The sequence below is a fragment of the Lolium perenne genome, chromosome 5 (genome assembly GCF_019359855.2).
Source record: "Lolium perenne isolate Kyuss_39 chromosome 5, Kyuss_2.0, whole genome shotgun sequence".
Taxonomy (NCBI): Eukaryota; Viridiplantae; Streptophyta; class Magnoliopsida; order Poales; family Poaceae; genus Lolium; species Lolium perenne.
In genome coordinates, this window is record NC_067248.2 from 19,693,396 (window position 1) to 19,716,326 (window position 22,931).

At 44.9% G+C, this 22,931-nt stretch overlaps 1 protein-coding gene across 1 annotated transcript; it reads left to right on the forward strand.

The window, feature by feature from the left end:
• The first annotated feature begins 3,582 nt into the window (after positions 1 to 3,582).
• On the forward strand, positions 3,583 to 12,076 carry LOC127298840 (TNF receptor-associated factor homolog 1a). Its single transcript, XM_051328700.2, has 13 exons — positions 3,583 to 3,776; positions 4,621 to 4,855; positions 6,562 to 6,673; positions 7,005 to 7,093; positions 7,181 to 7,249; positions 7,335 to 7,464; positions 7,609 to 7,767; positions 7,903 to 8,266; positions 8,630 to 8,742; positions 9,088 to 9,235; positions 9,502 to 9,944; positions 10,020 to 10,143; positions 10,359 to 12,076. Exons 2-13 carry the CDS (start codon positions 4,672 to 4,674, stop codon positions 11,790 to 11,792), a joined length of 3,369 nt encoding a protein of 1,122 aa, XP_051184660.1. The 5' UTR covers positions 3,583 to 3,776; positions 4,621 to 4,671; the 3' UTR covers positions 11,793 to 12,076.
• Positions 12,077 to 22,931: the final 10,855 nt, after the last annotated feature.

Consider the following 22,931-nt stretch of genomic DNA (forward strand, 5'->3'; position numbering starts at 1 on the left):
TACCAAAAGTTAGCTAGCAACACCTTCAGAAGTGATTTCTTTCTCCTACTGGTCGATTAAACCTTGGTTTCTTACTTGAGGGAAAACTACTATGCTCATCATACCTTCCTCTTTGGGTTCCCCAACGGTGTGCTCTACACTCATCATTGGTGAAGTAGAAGTTGGTGAAGCTATCAGAATCGCTATCTCGGGATAGATCGGTTTCCATGGCCGACCAAAAAGTCATCCCGCCAAATAGATCGACGAGTTTTCCACTGTCAGCGGGCTTGGTGATGCATGATGGCGAAACCTCCTCATCGCCTGACTCAACGGATGATGCTTACGATCCCGAGGAAACAAGCTCGACCGCCAACGGTTCCCGAAATAATCGGTGCCAAAAAGTGGTGCAATCCTTCTTTCCCGACGAGGGAGCGGAAGCTCCCGAACGTCATCTCCATTGCGTCTTCGAAGTTGGCATATGCATGCAAACGGACGGGAAGGTGAGGAACAAAATCGACAAGACCAGATTGGATCTGTTTGCCTCCTTCCATCGCGTTGCTACTGCTGCTGATGATGATGACGATGCCATCGAGATGAGGACCTTGCTGCCTACAATTCCCATAGACGGCCAATTTATGAGGTATCGACTCGTCAATGCCTACGGATTGTTGACTTAGGGTTTTGTGGAAAATATAGGGCAAGTAGAACTCGAAGGTTTTCAGACGAACAAAGGCGTCCAACTAAACAAAACCTCTATGGTTAGGGTTTGCAATGATTCGATCCTTATTTCGACCTTGGCTTCATCTTTATATAGGAGGTGAAGCAGAGGCTTTTCCGTGTCGTACACGTACAGAGTTATCGGGCCGCATTGGGCCTTTCTTTATATTGTTACAAGTTTCCTATATCAACACTACTTTATTAATCCGAACATCTTCATCTTCCTGGGCCTCCAAAGATTCGAGTCCATGGGCCTTCGACTTCAACCATGAACCAGGGATATATATGCGACATGCCCCTTAGGCATACCTATGTCAATTGGTCTAGTGCACCCATACATAAGGAAGGATAATAAGACGACGATATCGACCCTGAGGTGACGATTTCGAAATTTGAGTTGGACGGGCGTGGCCAACGGGAGGTCATAACAACGTCATTAACCAGAGGTATGATAGTAAACAATACAAATGTAAGTACACTAAACACTAATGCTGAGTTTGGTTGCAATGAATTGGGCTATGAATTGAATTGGGAATGGAAAACCAAATCAACCAATTCAATTCAATACCACAAATGCTGTTTGGATGCGTGTGGTATTCAGCTATAGAATTCAGGTTTCAATGGAATACCAAATGCAGTTTGGATATCACATGTGTGGAAATGAGAGTATTTTTGACTTTGAACAAAATAACTTCCGTAATATGAATGAAAATCGACCCAAAATATAGCCAAGTTGAAGCTAATGCAAAAAAGGAAAATGTTAATACTAGACAGCCTCCATAAGCTTGCTGCATTAATCATTTAATTCCAGCTTTTAGGTACCAGAGTGTGTAAGATCACACAGAGAACAGAGTGTCAAAAGCAAAGTTGTTCCTGTTAGAATTCTGCATCCAACGATACCCTACACGACCACTTTGGTTCAGCCTAACTCTCAGGAACGCGAGATGCTGCTCGTGGCGCGGGCTGACATGGTTGTTGCCTGTGCTCGCGTCGTGGAAGGAGTCCCCGGCGACGGAGAGCGTCCCCAGCAGCGGTGTGGCTCAGAGGAGCTTGGCGGGGAGCACGCTGCCGCCCGAGCTGCGCAAGCCGCCGCTCCACTAGCTAGGGTTCCACAGGGAGGGCACATCGAGGGGGAACAGGACGACGGGGAAGAGGGAGGGCAGGGGCGAAAGGAGGGCAGGGGCGGAGTGGGAAGGGAGGGGGGTTGGCGGCGGTCGTACCGGGCGGCGCCGCCGTGCTCGCCTTCTCCAGCGCGGGGACGGCTCGTACTTTTCTCGGGCCAATTCGGAGGCAATTCGGAGGTCCATACCTCTGAATTGTCCAATCGGTAAGTTGGCCGCGCGGGGGGAGGGGCTCTGAATTGGTTCCGAATTCTACAGCCCAATACTGAGTACATCCAAACAGCAGAATTGGGCCATCAATTCTAGATTCCCCAATTCAGAACCCAATTCTAAGCATCCAAACACTGCCTACGACACTTCAAACACTAAGGCTCAATGTGGCCTCATGATGCAGAGGTGCAAACAAGGACCACAAGCAGTGGAGGCAACATACATATAATAAGCGACATGAAACATGCTACACTCTTTTCATTGTCGATAACCATTTGTTGCCCTTGCCTGCTTTCTTGCCTTTTCTCTTATTAGGTCAGCAATAGTCCGATGGAGGCATCATGCATATGATTACCGGACATGGTAAGTAAACAACATGAAACAAACCTATCCTTTTGATCGTCGTCGACATTAGTTTCCCTTTCCTCCTTTCTTGCCCTTTCCTTCACTCTACTAGCTTGACTCAATCGAAAACGACGTGATGTCACAACTCACATTTGATTGGTTCGATGTGCCCTCATGGATGCGGCTACAGATTAGGTCAACAGTAGTCCAATGAAGCTGACGTGCATACAGTTAACCGACATGGTACGTAAACGACAAGAAACAAACCCCACCCTTCTCATTGTCGTCAACCGTTTGTCTGTCGCCCTTTCCTCTTGTATGTCCTTCATTATGTCTTGACTTTTCTCCTGTCGTAGGTGAGAAATCAAGGCAGTAACCGGTCAACACTAGGTTCCCTTTCTCCTTTCTTGCCTTTTCTTTCACTCTACTAGCTTGACTCAATCGAAAACGACGTGATGACACAACTCACATTTGATTGGTTCGACGTGCCCTCGTGGATGCGGCTGCAGATTTGGTCAATAGTAGTCCAATGGAGGTGACGTGCATACAACTAACCGACATGGTACGCAAACGACAAGAAACACCCCCCACACACTTTCCATTGTCGCCAACCGTTTGTCGCCCTTCCCTCTTGCAAGCCCTTTCCTTCTACCTTGACTTCTCTCTTGTCGTAGACGGAGGTGGTGCTACCGCCCCCAAAAATCGAGGTGGTAACCCTAGGGCAGGGAGGAAAACCCTAATACGCCAACATAGAAAGCTGAACCAAAAATGCAATGCCAATGCAGGACGTGAACGGTGGGGGTGGCAAAACTTCAAGATCACCATGACCGTTACGGGAAGTTACGGCAGTAAAGACGCAGAACGTACGGTGGACAGCACGGTACGCCGAACCTAGAGGAAGAGGACGACAGAGGTTAGGAAAAGACGCGAGGGACGGAGAGATAAACACCATGAGGTGGATCCCTCTCAGGCTCTCATATCCCCAACCAACACCCCGGAAGCGGCCATTGATCCTCCCGTGGAGCTTTGTAGGTGCAGCGCGGCACCTGGCGCAGGGCATTGCCGGGACGCAATATCGTGCGGTCGCCACAACATGGCTCCAAAAATCGGCTGGCGGAGTGAGTTAATGGTGGAGCGCTATAAATACCAGGTGCGTATTGCCCCGGAAATACGTACTTAGAACGAAAACCATTTCTCTAATCGTGTACATGGAAGCCTAGCTTAGGAGCCAGCCTCCGTCGCTAAACCCGATCCGGTTACTCGACTCGACTCGACTAGGGCGCCGCGCACACACGCCCCGCGCTCCCCTTCCCACCGCCCGCCCGCCCTATCTCCTCGACGACGACGCGGCCGCCCTCGCCGCCGCCGCCGACGCCGACGACGACGAAGAACCGCGTGGTACAGGTAAACTCTCGATCTCCCGCCCCCGGCGCGCGCGAACGGGGCCGTGAGGGGCGAGGTCAGATCCGGAGGACGCGGGGGGAATCGGAGGGGAGATTTTCGTTTATTTCTCGTTTGTCGGTGAGGGGTGCATTGGCGCGCTCGCGGGCCGGCGCCGCCCCGATCTAATCTGCGTCCCTGCGTGCGTGCGCGCGCGGTCTCTCCTCCTCCGACGGCCGTTCGTTCCCCGGGGGAGATTCGGCTGGCTCCCGCGCGGGGGCGGGCGTCAGGTCGGGATGGGACTGGTGCCCCGGGCTTTAGCTTAGCTGATGGCGTTGCGCGCCAGCTCCATGTGCTGGCGCTCGCATGGATTTTCCGTGCGAGCTGTAAGCAGTGCATGGGCAGGCCCCCCAGGGAGAAGGAAGAGGATTAGGTTTGACGTAGGTGATTTATTTGATTTAATGCTGCTTGGGTTCAAGTCTTCGCGGCCTCGAGATTCTAGGTCTTGTCCAGTTCTTGGTAGACCGGCCATGGCGTCTCTGTGATTTGGAAGGAGTATTTTATGCCATGCCCCAGGAAATAGTTCTCGTGCTGTGTCGTTAGTTGTTACCCATGTCTTTGCGATCGCCCCACAGCTTACTTTGCAATGCCAGCTCTGTATGCACGACTTCTTAGCGATTGCTCATTATGAGATGCCACCACCGGGTAGATATAGGTTTTGCGTACAGATTAGTGAACAGCCATTCCTACCCTAGGTGTTTTTGCGTTTGGTGTCTCCGGGCGATAGAGTTTAGGGTTGTCCTTTTTATGCTCCTTTTGTTGCCGTAACTGAAGTTTGATGACTTCACGGTATCGATTCGGATTGCAGGAACGGAGACGGCGAGGTCGCTGCACCGCGCCTCCCAAGCTGGATAGATTAATGGCTGGCAGCGTCGAGGTAGACCACACAGAGGATGGTAGATCCTCGTCAACCGAGGACTTGCCCAGCGATCAACAAAGCTATTCCGGGGAATCTTTAGCGGAGTGGAGGTCAAGCGAGCAAGTGGAGAATGGGACACCGTCCACTTCACCAGCGTACTCGGACACTGATGACGATGATTGTGGTACGTATCTTCACATTATATTGCGTTTTTTTTTCCATATCACCTGTTATTGCTTTGTTCGGACGTAATTATTTTAGCTGTTAACATGTCCTTTTCTGGTTCACATATTCTCTGAGCGATATAGACCTATTTAGTCCGCATCGAACCGTTCTCTGTATACAAGTAAAACAATTGATTTTGTCGTGGTGCTACGTACTGCATGTAGAACCGATCAAGTGATGTTCCTGAATCACTGCCCATGGCCCCATGCACTATAATGGAATTCAAATGATGACTAAGGTTTATCTTTTCGGAGTTTATTTTTTCGTAATGCCGTTACAATTCTTGGTTGACTGGTTAGGTTTAAGGCAACTAACATGAACAAGTTAGGGCATGCAAGTTTTGTTTTGTTTTGAGAGCTGGTTAGTGCTTAGATGAATCAGGATTCAAGAGTTTGAAGCAGTGACAAATAGTTGCATATTGATGATCCCTCGAAACATATTCACGTTTGTTCTTGCATGCAATAAAACATTTATGATATGGCAAGGGTATCGCTTATATACAGGCTCGAGAAGTCCTCAGGTTACGCTAAGTATTATATGATTCTAGTGCTGAGCAAAATCTAGGTATCTTACATTAATTTAGAGGTATCAGTCTTTATGTTGTAAGATGACTGAATTCTACAGAATTTAGTGATTGTGTTATTTGCTCATGGGATGTGGGTTTCTGTCATGTGTGAGTGACATGGGGGTTAAATGCATGTTCCCTAATAAGTATTTACTTGTAAGACCTGACCTCACATGCGCGTTTCGACCAAAAAGGGAAACTGGAATCAGGCGTGGTGTCTGTTTTAATGGATTCACTGAGAGAGAGAAAAAATGATCTCCTGTTTCTGAATTAAATTACAACTGTGAATCAACTTACTACCTCACGCTTCCAAATCTGTTGCGCTGCACCCAACCTATGTACGCTCAATCATGTGCTTTATTTAGCAGGTTCTATGTTACCTTGTTTCAATATGCTTCCATCGCATGCCAATCCTTTTTTTCATGTGAGAATCTCACATGCCACGGAGGGTTTTATATCATACTTATTAATTCCATTCTGGTTGGTGTTCGCAATGTAATGTCTTGGTATCACCTATATCACAGCATTCCGGTGCTTCGTTATGGTTTTCTGTAAGTTATATGATTTTTTTTATGTATATATAAGACTAATACTATTATAAGGCTTCCAAAGAAAGTAGGGAAAAAATACAATTTTTTTGAAAGGGTTTAGTGGTGACATACCTAGCAGTGTGTACAGCACGAGCTTGAAGTGACCAGCCCAACACACCTGTAGGTACCAGTCCCAATATTTTATGCCCCTCTGGGTTTTGCTAGAATGGTAAAACCTTCCTTGTTAGTCCCACCTCGCTGAGGGTTGATGCCTATATAAGAGTATCAGAGTACTAGAAGACCAACAGTACCACGTTTGTCAACTCTACCAACTCGGTAGGAGAGCTGTAGCTGGAATGACCAGAATTTTGACCGGTATGGGATGACAGCTTTGTGAATACTCTTTTGGTCCTGAGAACGGAACGTTCTGCCCATTCTGGACAGAAAGGAATTAAGATGCTAAAAGTTGATTTAGTTTGTTTTATTTCTGCATTTCGCTCCTTATAATTAGTTCGTTACTACTTAGCATCAACTGTTTCTTGACCTGTTGCTTTTATTTCCTTGTATTAGGGCCAAGGCCTGCTGAACTTTATGGGAAGTTTACATGGAGGATCGACAATTTTTCCCAAATTAATAAGAGGGAGCTCCGGAGCAACTCCTTTGATGTTGGCGGTTATAAATGGTATGGTATTCATAGGTTGCCAATTGGACTTGCAGTATCATCTTTATAAGTTTCTTATTGTTTTTAACTTGTTGTTGTGCTGCATCTTGGTGGGTCATGGGATATGCGTAGAATAGCTCTTGCTCGTACCATTTTGTTTGCATACACATTTAATCTGGACATGATATTCATTATTTAATTTGCCTATTTTGTGGAGTTTGTATGCACTCCAGGTTCTTATATATAGTCTGCTGATTTTTAAATTTCAGTAAGTATCATCTTTGAGGTAGATATATGTAAGCTGAAGCTTTTGTTCTGCATCATGTGTTAAAATCCACTGGTTGACTTTCAGGTACATCCTGATTTATCCACAAGGATGTGATGTTTGCAATCACTTGTCGCTCTTTCTTTGTGTTGCAAACCATGATAAACTGCTCCCAGGTAGATTAAATGTTCCATGTATTGCCAACCATGGCACACTTTTTGATTGCAAAATGTTAACCTAAATATTGTTTGCTTTTATTTCAGGATGGAGTCACTTTGCACAGTTTACAATAGCTGTAATTAATAAAGATCCTAAGAAATCCAAGTACTCTGGTGAGTTTGATATACCACTGTTCTTGTTTGTCTACTAACTTTGGTTGAGTTCTGCATGTGAAGTTTAAAGAAAATGGCGTTTCAGATACGCTGCACCGATTTTGGAAGAAAGAGCATGACTGGGGGTGGAAAAAATTTATGGAGCTGTCAAAATTACATGATGGCTTTATTGTTGAGGATGTTCTTACCATCAAAGCTCAAGTTCAAGTTATTAGGTATCTGTTTTCTGTAGTTATGTAGCCTCCTTCTGTTGATTTTACTGACTCTGAGTGAACTGTAGTGTTGTAACAGTTATTTTTGGAGCTGAGTATTTATTTTCTTTGCATAACCATGGCTGCTTTTCCATTGTAATATTTGAGGGAGAAGGCGGACCGCCCATTTCGCTGCCTTGATGGCCAGTACCGAAGGGAACTAGTTAGGGTGTATTTATCAAATGTGGAGCAAATTTGTCGGCGATTTATTGACGAAAGAAGAAGCAAGCTTTGCCGGCTGATTGAGGATAGACTCAGATGGTCCAGGTTAGATGAATATCTTGTTGGCTACTTTTTATGGCTTATGAGTTGTGACCAAACACATTTTTAATGGTATTTATTTTATATAAATGAATGTGTTGTGCCTATGTATTATTGAAATGTTTAATTGGTGGGTTGCAGTTTCAATGCATTCTGGCTAGGGATGGATCCAAGTGTGCGACGGCAGATGACAAGGGAAAAGACCGACACCATATTAAAAGTTCTAGTGAAACATTTTTTCATAGAAAAGGAAGTTACATCAACCTTAGTAATGGACGCACTGCATAGCGGACTGAAGGCTCTGGAGTATAAGAGCAAGAATAAACTGGGCGTATCTAAACTAACAGAGGCAGATGCTCGAAGCACTTCTATGGTGCTTGTTGAGCAGGATATGTTTGTCTTGGCAGATGATGTGTTACTTTTGCTTGAAAGAGCTACATTAGATACACTGCCACATCAACCATTGCCTGCGAAGGATGAAAAAAGTTCACAGAACCGCACAAAGGTATGCATTTTTCTATTTTTACCAGTTTGTACAGTTAGCTTACTGAGGTAACATCCATCCATTGTATGGTGACTCCATTGGATATTAACTGCTGATATTTTCATTTTGGCTTCAACCTTAAAACATGAAGTACCTTTTTTCATACCATCCATCCACTTCATAACCAGAAGATTTAGATTTTGAGGTTCTGTTCATCAACTAGGCTTTGCTAAACAATACTGTTATGTGATAGGATTTAGGAGTCATTTACTTGCATCTTGGTAAGTTACAAACTGGAAAAATAATGTCCTCTTCAAGAACCTTGTCTTGATGAGTTCTTGTTCTAGTCTGTGTAAGCAGTCCTAACCAATTATGTGATTATAGGATAGCAGCTCAGGTGATGACTTCAACAAAGACTCTATTGAACGTGATGATAGACGACTTATAGAGCTTGGCTGGAAGACGCTTGAATTTTTTGCCTTGGCTCATATATTCAGGTGAGAAGTTTTTTGTACAGTTCAATGTGGCCATCTGTGTAGGATCTTATTTTGCTCCACAACTGTGTAACACAAGAGTCAGCAACTTGAAATATCAATTCCAAGCATTTCATGCTAGACTTAACCTTTTGTTTCTGTTACTTTGATTCAATAGTAGATGACTATCCTGGTGCTAGTTACCATTTTTGGCAAGGCATGCAACTGCTGTTATTAGATATTTGATAGATCTGTTTCCATGTTATTTTCCTTGGGAAACCAGGTATCTCATGATGAAATTCTTACATCTTAAGTCTTGGGCAAATTATGATCTCCATGGACATGTTACTTATATAATTCTTGAATCAGTCGAATAGAAGTGTCATACCAAGAGGCGGTGGCTTTAAAGCGCCAAGAGGAGCTCATTCGTGAAGAAGAAGCTGCTGGGCTTGCAGAAATTGAACTTAAGGCAAAGCGGAGTGCTGCTGAGAAGGAAAAACGTATAAGGAAAAAACAGGTTTGGTTCATAGTGGCTAGTTCAACCATGTCATCTTATTCTTTCATAATGTATTTTATCCTTCTTACAGTACTAAATTCTGATATAAAACATCTCTTGGTTTCTGGTTTATGTCATGTTTCCCCCTTAAGCTGTTTTGATGTACTTTGTAGACCCAGTTGATTGTAGGAGTGTATGGGGGGTGTTGGCACCTCATTTATTCCTCTGTGTTCTCTTTCTATTAGGTGAGGATAACTTTGATAATGTCTTCTTTCTCTCTTGCCCAGGCCAAACAGAAGAAAAACAGTCACAAAAATAATAAAGGAAAAAGTGAAAGGTTTGACATGAAGGATATAGTTATAGAGACCACTCCATCAGATGATAGAGTCCCTGATGATGTCTCAAGTCAAGCCGAAGAAGTGACCTTAAATGCCGACAATCCTGATGAAGCATCTGATGTTTCTGATAACAGAGACGATAATTCAGAGGTGCTTCAGATGGACTTTGAAGACCGTGAATCCAGTCCGGTTAATTGGGAAACAGACGCTTCAGAAACTCAAGCGACAACTGTGCCTGGAGGTGGTGAGGCGCAAAATGACCAAGCAGGAAAGAGGCCTTCATGTGTGGATGATAGCTCATCTACTTGTTCATCTGACTCGGTTCCTTCAGTTATTTTGAATGGGTCGTCTGCGGAAGGTGCCTGGACAAGTGTCAAATCCTCATCCAACAGGTATGTTTTTGTTTTCTTTATTTTCTTCCCATTTTTTGTCGCTTAGTATTTATCCTGCAACATTTTGTGATTCAGAGGGAATAACCGGAGGAATAAGGACACTGATACACGAACAGGGCATGCACATGGTGGATCAAATTCAACACCTAATGGTAATTTCGGATCTAGCAATTCAAGGGACATGAAACTTGAAGCTGAGGTACGCACAGACCTACCAGGCTTTTCATTTATGTATGCCACAAAGCAGCCCATTTCAGATAATAAAAGTTGTATTTATGTATGCCTCAAAGCAGCCCATTTCAGATTTAATAAAAGTTGTATTGCAGAAGGGTGTTGTTCTCTCTTGCTATCTCTTTCATCAATTCATTAAGTAGTCTGCTCGGCTGAATAAGAATCCAAATCAACTTATTTCAGGATTACAAAGTTGTGCCGCAGAAGAAGCAAAATGCACAGCGGCAAGTTGATGTCATGAGCCCCTCCAAGTTAAGAGTGACAGAGTCTTCCTTTCCTTCTATGAGCCCTGTTAAGAAGCAACCTATCTTCTCCCAGCAGCCAAAATCTTCATTAGAAAGCACAAGCAGTCTGACTTCCCGTGCAAGCGAAGTTTCAGGTGCTGCAGGTACTGCTACAAGAACGGGTGTCTCTTCAACCCCAATAGTTCAGCAAGTTCCAAATAAAGGACCTCGGACAAATCCTCCAACCCATATTGAGAGGCCAGTTCCAGTTGTAAGTAGACCTCTGCAGATACCTGTACCCACCAAGTCTGAAGCTCAGAAGCCGACTTCTCTGGTAAATAGCGCTACTGCTACCCAGGCGATTACTGTTTCGAGGCCCTTGAGTGCCCCACAAGTCCCTGCAGCAAAACAAAGGGCACCTGCTGTTTCAACAGTTCAGACTGCACCAGCTCTTTCTCGTTCGAGGAGTGCAGTTGGACGGCTGGGCAATGAGCCTTCTGCCAGTGCTCCTAGCTACATTCCCCGGTCATACCGTAATGCCATGATGGAGAAAAGTTCTGCTGGGGCAAGCGGTCTCACTCACCAGACCAGTTTGTCAGGCCAGGGAGTTACGCACTCACAATCAATGTTTTCATCATCACCTTCCATTCTGTCACCAGATACCTCATCTAGGAAAGAAATTCCATCATTGAAGCCTGGATTTACGTTTGGAACCGTGAAGCCTGAGTCACTCAACCAGTACCAGTGGAGAGAGGAGAGCTCACAAGAGGCAAGCTGCAGCAGCATTAATGATAATGGTGTGCTGAATTCAAGCGTGGTTAATGAGTTTGAGAAGCTCAATTTGAATGGAAGACCACGGAGCAAGCAACTGTTGTCAGAAATTTCTACCAGATTCACTCCATACCAACCGCAAGGCCTGGTGGGAGAGGAGTTCCCTCACCTAGACATCATCAACGACTTGCTAGATGAGGAGCTCAGCGATGGAAGAAAGGTTCTACAGCCGGGATTTGCTCGGCAGTTCTCTTTGCCCAACAATGTGCCAAACAATGCCAGCACACCTGATTATGGTATGTTTAGCGATCCATATCTGTTTGATCAGTCCGAGCAATACTATGATGAGGAACTTGCACCGTACTACAGTGATCTGAATGGTGCTCCTAATCAAGGGCTTAGGGACCGGAGCTATTCACAGTTTGATCTCCCCTCATACTCCAGCAGTCAGTTTGATGACATGGCGATGAGTCAGTGGCCATACAGCCGCGCCGACAACTCCTCGGTGCCAAGCTTCGGGGCAGATGTGAACGCCTACCCCTATCAGTTGAGGGATTATCCAACCTCAGCAAATGGAGCAAGCAGCCGCTATCCTTCCTATCACCATGCGAATGGGCATTGAGCCCTTTGAAGAGAATAATGATTGCAACCGTAATAATGCGTCGTTGTAGTCCTGTGCTCTTTGCTTCTGAGCCGAGTGTAATTGTAATCCTTCCCCTAGGGCTAGTGGCCTTCTTCTAAAGAAAATGCTCGTCGGTTCCTTATAATAGTTATATTTCCTTGCTTGATATAATTCAGTCAGTTTTGCCCCTGTGCTTGGTAAAGAATATCGAATCAGTTACATACATAGTTACATAGTCTGGGTTAGCCTCTTGCATCATCAATTTGCCTTGTTAGTTGCTGTTACCAATGCGTGTTTTGGTTGATGAGCTGTTGGCCTCATTGAGTATTTCCATGATTTCTTGTATGTTCCAAGGTATTACCAGTCGAGTCGGAATGCTGATAATATTTGGTTTAGACCATCTCTAGCAGACTATTCGGTTTGACTCCTGAAATCCTCTTTTCAGGAGCCTCAAGTATTTTAGGAGTTTATTAAAAAGCTTGTGCCAAACTAACAGTTACCCTTAATCGAGCTCCCTAATTTATTTTCTCTCGATATTTCTTTTTTGATTCGTGGTCGGTGATGGATCACGCCCAGTAATATGGCGCACAGACATAATATTTTAACAAACGGGTTCTCAAACTTCTATAACAAAGACCCTAGCTATACCTTTCTTTTGGAAAATGCAATCAAGTTCCTTCAAATCAGCCGAGGACGATGCAATGCAACCTCCTCCTCCGGCCAGCCTCTGCCCGCTACTGGGCAGTGAGACAGCGCTGACAGGCCTCCTGGTTCCCACCGCCATAGGAGCTCATCGAGGGACCTTCGAGCATGTCACGGTGCGCCATCAGAGGGCTGGGCGGCGGAGCTCGGGGCAGTGGCTGAGTTACATTGTAGGTACATAGGCTGAAATTATACAGAAAACTATAAAAATTCGTATAAATAGATATATTTGACTACACAAGTCTAATGTCCTGGCTCCGCCACTGGTTCGGGGAGGTCAAGCTCGGGGCGGGGAGGTGGCAGTGGAGCTCGAGCATGGTGGGACGCTAGCAGACTGGCAGCTCGGGGCGCTCGAGCGCGGGTGAAATTCCCGGTGGTAGCAGTTGGAACGCGTCTGAACTTGATTTTACAGGGCGATGTAGCCCGCGCCTCAAATATACAGCCCTTTTTTACACAAAGTAATTTTTTTGAGCGCGCTATATTTTTGGTGTCTGTTGGAGCATGGTTTTTACTCTTCCACGTTCAAACTAAACAGTTTTTTTTAGCGATAGCCGATTTTAGCGTGCCCGCTCTAATAGTCCGAGTAGGTTCATGTTTCAACATCCCGGACGACCTAAAAACTCCTTCCACAAAAGCCCAACTGCTTTCTCAATCCGGAATCGCAAAACCACGATCGACCAGCACTCGGCGGCTCCTAATCCTATCACACAAGGCCAGGATTTCGAAATCGCAGGTCTTCCCGGCCCCGGATCGTGTTCTCGCGGCGAGAGGATGTCCGGCGGCAGGGTGGAGGACGAGCAGCTGGAGGAGACGGAGGACCAGCCGGCGCGCCTGCCGGAGGACGTGCTCGCGGCCATCCTCCACCGCGTCCGGCCGCGCTGGCTCGCAGTCTCCCGCTGCGTGTGCAAGACCTGGCGCGACACCGTCGACGGCCGTGGCCTCCTCCGGGCCGACCTGCTCCCTCTCTCGTTGGCGGGCCTCTTCGTCCACTTTGACGAGCACGAGTTCCCGGAATTCTTCGCCCGCCCCTCCTCTTCCACGGCCGGCGCCAGTGCAGTCAGCGGCGACCTCAGCTTCCTGCCCTCTGTCAGCGGCCACATCTGCGACGAGGACCGCGTTCATTGGTACTGGTGGGGCCGGTATGGCATCCAGGATCACTGCAACGGTCTCCTCTTGCTTAGCTGTAACTATGTGGTCAACCCCGCAACTCGACGGTGGCACACTCTACCACCAAGCCCGCCCAACCTTGGTACGGGGAGTGTGAAATACCGTGCTCACCTTGTCTATGATCCGATGGCATCACCCTACTACGACGTGGTTATGATCCCCACTTTGGATAACCATTGTCATGAAGACGAGATAGACCCCTCGATGGAGGATTCTGAATGGCCGCCGTCACGATGCAAGATGTATGTCTTCTCTTCAAAGCTAGGTTACTGGGAGGAGAAATATTTTGTCCGAGAAGGGGATCCTGCAGGGACCGTTCGGCAGATGCGAGAAGGTTTTGTGCAATCCAAACCCGTCTATTTCCAAAGAGCAATTTATGTACACTGTAGATCTAATTTTCTCATGAGGTACATACTTACTATGTTAATTACTTGACTGGACTTTTTATCTTATACTCATAATGTCTTTTTCTGAAACGCAATGATTTGCTTTTGCAGAGTATCTTTGTCTAATAATATGTACCGTGTAATTAAACCACCAAAGGATGCAACCGAGGAGAGATGCGATTATCAAGTTGTAAGATCAAAAAAGGGGGTTTACTTTGTGTCGCTCGATAAGTACTGGCCATGGTATAAATGTTGGCTTCGAGTTTGGATCCTGGATGAATCGTGTGGTCGGACGGAGTGGATGTTGAAGCTTGACAAAGACCTTAAGCCCCTGCTAGCACGTCACCGGCTTAACAAAAGATTTAAGTGGATCTTAGAAGATATCAACTACAACTTGTTCCTTTCTTCTGTTTACCCAGAAGGCAACAAGAAACCAACGGGTGAAGAGAGTGTTGAATGGAACTCTGATGATGATGTTGAAGAAGAAGAAGACATGGTTGATCATTATTTATTACAAGACAACATGAAATCAGTAGTTAAGAAGGAATTCAAATGGAACTCCAACGATCATAGGTTTTCATCAGATGAAGAGCGATATTTCTTAGGTGAAGAGCGTTATATTCATTCTTATAGTGACGTTGAGATACTTGGGTTTCACCCATATAAAGAGATCATCTTCTTGAGTGCATCAGAGCGGACAGGACTGGCATATCATTTGAATGAATCGAAGATTGAAGAACTAGGAAATATATACCCAAAGGAATATGGACAGTTCAAACAGGTAAGTAACGAACAAGAGAAGATCAAATCTTTTCCATACACCCCATGTTGGATCGAAGAGTTCCCTGGTTAATCTACAAGTCCACCTCACACATTGGCCATGTTATGTGCCATTTATTTGGGTGATGTAATGAATGCCTCTTTGAGTCATCTTCAATTTGTATGTAATTGTAAGGATTGGTTAATTTATTGTTGAGAAGATCTACAATTGTATCTATTTTCCTTTTATTTGTGGTACTATTAATTTTTTATTTTTACTGCTTGTTAGCACGATTCATCAGCTAGTCTCTTCAATTGAACCATGCACTTACAAATATGCATTTCTCAGCTTGAATTAGCTCCCTGATAGTTTCAAACATTTCACTCGTTTCACCTTTGGAATGAATTGCCTTAATAGGCAAATTGTCTCCCCTGTAAACCAGAGACATGTTTCTTTTCCTCTGCAGGAATTCAGGAGTATAAGCTCAACAAGGCAACAAGTAAGTTCACTCCAGTTTAAATATTCATGTATTCTGATATGGCAGTAACAACATGTATTCTGAGTCGATGTTATACTTCCAACATCTGTATCATTTTCTTGCATGTACTTTTCGATTGTTTCTACCTTCCCCATCAAAGTGTCGAGTCAAATTAACAGATCGGCACTTGCAACAAATCAATATCTACCTGCTTCTTCTAGCCACTACTACTTTGGGTAGGGTATAATTATAATTTAGTATATTGCTAATTGGCCTCAAGTATCTTGTCCTGTTTTTCTGGGTAGCCAAGAAGAAGCAAGCAAACATTTCTAGATGTTTTCTGTCCTTCCTGGTCTGCTATATACTACTCCCTCCATCCATGGAAGAATGTCTTATTTACTTAAAGTTGGATGTATCTATAGACTGTTGGATATCTAGATATATCCAATTTTAGAAAAATCTAAAACATCCTTTTTATAGACAAAGGTAGTATATTCGTTAACAAGACACGGTGCAAAATTATGTGCAGCAACATATGTACTAACTTAAAAGCAAAAGTGCAGTCTTGTTCTTGGAAGCGCCATGGATTACATATTTACGTTGGGCGAACATGCTGAACAGAATTATGACAGGAACTTATGATTATCATTGTATTGATGTGTGTAATGATAGTAACCTATGGGCCTGATTGGTTTCTCGCACCGAAATTTCCATATTTCTGCTTTTGACCCGCTGGATGCCGTATGAGGTGAAACGGAGGCTGGGTCTGTTTGTGCACTACGTTTGGATCCTAACAAAGTTTCATGGTGCAGTTTTGGCCCATTGATTGGTTGGCAACAATGTGTGCCAAGTTGGCTCACGAAGGAAGAATCACATGTTTGGTTATGTGCTAAGCAGCGATGCCATTACCTCCGTCATCATAAGGTGCTCTTACCCCTAACTAGCAGTTACCATGACACTACCCAATACTCAAAAGAATAGACATAATAAGCTAACTGCATTACCAAATCATCATGGGCTTACAAACACGCCCTAATCAAAAGCAAGGGTGTGCCAGGGCGATATAAGCCCGTAAAACCCCTTGAGTAAAAGCAAGGATGTTTCGGGGCGATATAAGCCCGTAGAACCCTTGATCAAACACCAATGTCTTGTACGCATAGGTTCAGAAGTACCACTAAAACTACAGATGGACAAAATTAACATACAGCTAGATAAAAGGAGGGACGCCGCAGCCTAGCCGTGATCGAGGCAAGTGTAGAGCCTGGCGGTGGAGCAATCAGCCTTGTAGATGATCATCTTCAAGACGAAGGCCTAGAGCTTGAACTCCACGGCGTCTCCGTAATGCAGATCGTACTTATAGACCATATGCGTCCAATTCCTGCCGAAGATCACCTGGCCACCATGGTAGGTGACATGCACCCACACGTCGCAGAACCGAAAGTAAGACAAGGGCACACTACGTGGCAGTGGGATCTTGATGCACACCCGGAGCGCATCCTGGAACCATGGCGGCATGAAGAGCATGTGGAGGTCTTCTGTGTTGAGCTGCACGTAGAACCTCATCGGCATGAGCGACCTGGCGAGCTACCCCAGCTTAGGCTGGCGGCCCACGGTCGGAGGTGGCATCAACATAGCCTCCACCCTGTCTGGCACCTCTGGCCTAAGAGCGCTCGTCCAACGTTTGAGGGCGATTTTGTCATGGTAGCTGGGTGGAGGGAACCACCCCTTGCCCACCCTATTGCACTCCAGCTTGATGACCTAGTCAGATAAGAAAGTTCGTGTAAATGGCATGATCATGAGCTTTGGCAAGAGCTATAGCACTGTCAATGCGTTGTTCATCATCAAGAGCATGAGCACGACAATGATCAACATCTTTGGCAACTGATTAATGTGTTGATCATCATCTTGAGCAGGAGCAAGACACTGATCAATATCTAGAGCAGGAGCAAGACACTGATCAACATCTAGAGCAGGAGCAAGACACTGATCAACATCTAGAGCAATAGCAAGACACCGAGCAACATCAAGAGAAGGAGCAAGACGCTGATCATCATCTAGAGCAGGAGCAAGGCACTGATCGACATCTTTAGCAACTGGTCAATGTGTTGATCATCATCCAGAGAATGAACAAGACCATGATCAACACAACATTAGCACTATCAATGTGCGGATCATCATCAAGATCATGAGCAGGACAATGATAAACAACATTGGCATTGTCAATGTGTTGATCATCATCTACAACATGAGCAGGACAATGAACAACAACATTACCCAAATCTTGCCACAACATTACCCAAATCTACAAAAGCATTCTCCAGAACATTGCAAGTTTTGTCCCGATTTCCCAAATTCGGGTGTGCAATCATTTCACACCCTGACAAATGCACTCCTTAAATTGGGAAATCTACCATGTGCATGCAACACCTCGACAAGCTACCCTAGTAGCGCATGCATTTTAGTCCTAACGTTGTACCGCCAGTCATCGGACATAGCACAATCATAGACGGTTACCAATATCGACCAAACCCTAACCACTACCTAAATCTATGAGGTTGTGGGCGTAGCGTGGAGAAATCGGGTGCTCCTATTGGCGGATGAACACTCTGAGACCTGGACCGACCGGCCGGAGCATGGGAAGAAGACGATGGCCTGAGGGGTTAAAAAACCCCTGCCAAATCGACGAAGTTAGGACCTGTGAACGCAAGTGCCTTGCCCGCCACGATGCTCTGGGGACCGGGGATCGCCATCGATGACGATCCTCCAGTCAGATCCGTGATCTCTGAGGCGGCATCGTGGTCGCAGCCCCCGTCCCGGGCGGCCTCGAATAGACCGTGGAGGGGCACTTCAGAGCATCCTCAAGGTTGCCTCTGCCGGCCGCTAGCTGGTCTAGTTGGCGTGCCGCAACTTCCTGGAAGGACATCTTCCGCTTGGTGGGAAGGCCACCGGGCGGAGGGGGAGGTGGAGGAGCGGCGGCCATGGAGAAACCGAAGGAACTGAGAGTGCTAGTTAGGCGGTGAGGGGAGTGGAGTGCAGAGTAAAGGGGTATGCCGCGTCTCCCGGGCTTCCCAACGCGTGCAAAACAGTAACCGTGTGGCACTCGGCACGGCCTGTCCCTGGAAAAATGGTCGAATCAGCCGTTCCTCTCAGGCCAATTTTGACCTGCTTTAAACATCGTGATGTGCAATATTTCGGTGTGATCTGGGCTTCCAAACGGTAGAATTTTGACCCACTAGATACGGGAAAACATATTGTTGGCAACCAGTCAGGCCCTATGAGTATCAATGCATATGTGAGTTCGATCGGAACGAGCTCCATCCTGGTTTCTCTTTGACCCAAGTCGCGTACGTTATCACGAAGGGCACGTTTGGTTACACGGTTCCAATTTGGGGATGCCTACGCCACTGAGATGGAACACACCGCGCGTTCCATACGAGCTCTGGGCCAAAAAAGGCACTTTGTTTGGTAGCTTGGGTTGCATATAGCGGTACACAAGTGCCAATTTGTTTGGTTTGTCGCATGCTATTCTTAGCCTCACCTGTATGGCAACATGGTGACGTTACCTCACCCATCACAAGCATCGCCACACCGGCGATCATGAAGCAGACACCACCATGGCACCGTCGTTTACGCCAGTCATAAGCATCACGACATCGTTGTACGCCACCATGACACCGTCGGTCATGCTGGTCACATGCATCACCATGTCGCTAACGACATGGCCGAACACCACCATGACACTGCCGATCACAAGCATCACCATGTCGTCGACGACGTCGCCGAACACCACCATGACACCGCCAATCACAAGCATCACCATGTCGCCGACGATGTCGCCGGACACCACCATGACGCTGCCTGTCACACCGGTCACAAGCATCCTCATGTCACCGACAACATCGCCAAACACCGCCATGACACCTCCGGTCACTCCAGTTACAAGCATCACCATGTCACTGACGACGTCGCCGAACACCACCATGACACCGCCGGTGATGGCCTGCAAGTTCACATGATCATTAAAGCATGTTTCGTGGAAGTATTATTTCCGGTTTTAATGTCGTATCCCAACGAGGAGCCGAGGAGAGTGTTTATCTGTGGCGTTTCTGTTGCACCCAAGGTGTGACATGTCTTGAGTGAATTGACTGCAAGAATTGAGATGGAAGAGGGTGAGTGTGAATGTAGGGGTTTTGTGTATTGAAAGTGCAATAAATTAAAGTGCATAAAAGTAAACAACTTTTGAGAAGTGTATTGAGTTCCTGCAGATGAAAGATTAGGCTCGAGGAAATACGGTTCATGGTGATAGTGAATGTGCAGGGAAATATGATAAGTGAATATGATTCTGCTTATGTATATATGAGTAGGAAAGCAACCCAAATGAGAGTAAGACTCCTCTTGGTAGATTTCATCTAACTCCAGTGATCCTTCTGCCTGTTACCAACACCATGGTCATCGCATCTATTAAGGTGGTTAAACCAGATCAAAGCTTTAAGCTTGGTGGTTCCTTGTTGTCCACGAGTATTGTTAGATCCTATTTGATATCGGCTGTGACACTTGGGGATCACCGATTCACTAGTAAACAAGTCCATGTCTATGAGTTCTCAAGATCATGTTACCTGGGTCCTTAAATTAGATAACATAATTAGGTGCACATATACATTCATTTCATATATAACCATCACAATCATAATTCACAAATGGATGGAATAAAATAGGCACAACACATCTCACCAATCCCCTACATCTCCCACGCCTATGGGGATCTACTACACTTGAGAGGAGAAAAGCATAATGATATCATATCAATGTAAATTGAGTTCATTGCAGCTATGCATGCATGTAGAAATGAAATACAATATTGTGTAGTAAATAAAGTAGCTATAACATATTTGTGAGCAACACATCCATGAATACCATTGCCCCTAAAACCAGAGGTGACAATAGCCTTTTGATCCAACCATTGTTCCCACAACCGCGAGTAACAATAGTTATTAAGTAAAACATACCAAAACATTAAGATAGATGATTGTGCCATTTATCCCAAGTGAATCACTAAACGTGTACCGTTACTTTCCCCTTTCTGTCACTGAGATTTCGAGATAGCACGCAATTCTCCACTTATCCCACCTCTTCCCTTGATTGATCCCGAGAGACATGGGTACCTGCAGGTCCTCAAATCGAGGCAAAGAGACAAGGATACAAGATTGCAAAACTCCTATTCAATTTCTACGTAAACTCATAAAATTAAATGCATATAAATGCTGCGAGGATTCACGCCAACCCGCAGACCGTGAGGACAACTCACCTGTGATAACAAGATCAAAAATAGAAATCAGTGTTGAAAATACTTGGATTGAAATCACAATATTTTCCAATGGTACTCAATTCTCAAGGAGATCTATATTACAAGGTGATGGCTATGATTATGGAGGAGATTGGAGAGGAAATGGATGAAGTATGGTGGTGGATCTCCTTCAGTGTGTAAGATGGATCTGGTGGATGGTGGCTCTGTTTGGCAACGAATGACTCTCTTTCTGGACTAACTCCCTTCACGAAAGTTATAGGGTTTGACCTCGGAAGTGCTCCGGCACCCAGTATGGGCGGACGGTACATGTGGGGCTTGCCTGTACCAGTGTCCGCTATTCGCCCTGGAACCAACTTTGACCCTCTGGTTGACTTTGCTGCAATTGTGACGATATATTCTTCAGTAATTGTAGGTCCATTTGCCATTAAGACTTGATTTCCTGCACACCGTACAAAGAGAGAAAGGATTGCACATCTTTGCAATAATTAGTCATTAATGGCACATTTATAGAGATGTTTAGTCACTTTATTGACTTAGAAAAGGTTTTAAATGTGAGAAAAAATGGCGTATTTCACAACCATCAACTTCCCCAAGCTTAGCCTTGATCGTCCTCGAGCAAGAAATCAAAACCGTAAGGAACTTGGCATTTAACGCAAAAATATCGAGAAAGTAATTTCACTTACAAGTTGTAGCCTTATGAGTTCAATACTTCTTCCATTCGAAAGCTTAGCATATTTAGAGAACTGCCAAGAATATAATACGAGCATTGGTAACTCGAGACAATCAGAAGAAATATTTTATAAGCATGAACAACTAATTGTGTAACAATTATCCTAGTTCATAAGCTAACTCTCAGTATGCCAAGAAACACAAGAAATTTTATTATCATCAAAGTTAAGTATGGGCATTCATGTAAAAAAAAGCATAAGCAATGAAGTATCTTATTTACACTCACATCAATATATCAAGACTATCAAAACATTTCTATCTATTCATTGGTTTTCAAGAAAATCCATCTAGTAGTAACGAGTCCATGCCAGGAACTTCAGAAGTGATTCATTTGGATTCCAATGATATTTTCCAATTAAGAATCATAGATAACCTTTAGCAAAAATTTGCGCAACTCAAGAGTACTAATGACTGCACACAAGTAGCTCGCTACCCGTGTCTTCAACTCAATAGCTGAAATTGGGATTTTGAATCCGCAAATCGTTCGTAAGCTAACGGAGTTGTTAGCATCCCAAGAGTTAAGAACTAAAACAAACAAAAAATTAAATGAACTAAAAACGGAAGAAAATAAAAAGCAAAGTGTTGGAACAGACCACACGAGTGTTTCAAAGATCTCAAAGAGCTGGAGTACAAATTTATTCAAAACAAATAAAAATGCTTGAGGAACACATCCCCAAGTTTAGGCTTTTGCAAGCCCTCGTTGTGCTCATTGTGGTGGCGCATCATAGTTCCCTGATGTTTACGCACGTTTCTATTCTTGTAGATAGTGTTGGGCCTCCAAGTGCAGATATTTGCAGAACAACAGCAAGTTTCCCTTAAGTGGATCACCCAAGGTTTATCGAACTCACGGAGGTAGAGGTCAAAGGTATCCCTCTCAATCAACCCTGCAATTACGATACAAGAAGTCTCTAGTATCCCCAACACACCCAATACACTTGTGAGGTGTATAGGTGAACTAGTACGACAAAGAGATAGTAAAATACAAGTAATATGGATGATTGTAAGTAGTAATTGCAACCTGAAATAAAACTGGCAGCAGGCAAACATGTAGCAGAAACTGGTTGTAAACGGTGTTTGAATACTTGGAAACAAGGCTAGGGATCATCCTTTCACTAGTGCACACTCTCAACAATGATACCATAATTGAATACATAGATATTATCACTTCACTACGCTACTCTTAACCACTCTCCGGTTTGATAATAAACATAAATTCACTACATAGAGCCGCATAAGCATTCTTTAAAGTTCACATTCCCAAATCTATGGACGCCCCACACTATCGCCTTGAACATACAAAGATGGTACTAACTAGTCACCATAATTCATAAGTATTTCTGTAAATTAAGCATAAGAAACAAACATGGTGTGCAGACTGTCACCTTCACACCGTTGGACAAGGTGTCTCCGGAGATCACATAATAAAACCACTTGTGTAGCACAATAGTTGAGGAATAAAATCTACTTATTCAACTAGATTACAAAGCTCATGATCACATAAAGATCATACATGGAGAGATAGATAGACCACATAGCTATCGGGAAAGCCCTCATCCTCGGGGGAGAACTAATCACTCCTCATCATGGGAGTCAGCAATGGCGATGAAGATGG

Coding starts and splice junctions, on each gene's coding strand:
- LOC127298840 (XM_051328700.2), top strand. CDS start 4,672: ATGGCTGGCAGCGTCGAGGTAGACCACACAGAGGATGGTAGATCCTCG. Junction 7,094..7,180: donor CCATGATAAACTGCTCCCAG/GTAGATTAAATG, acceptor CTTTTATTTCAG/GATGGAGTCACTTTGCACAG. Junction 8,743..9,087: donor GCCTTGGCTCATATATTCAG/GTGAGAAGTTTT, acceptor TTCTTGAATCAG/TCGAATAGAAGTGTCATACC.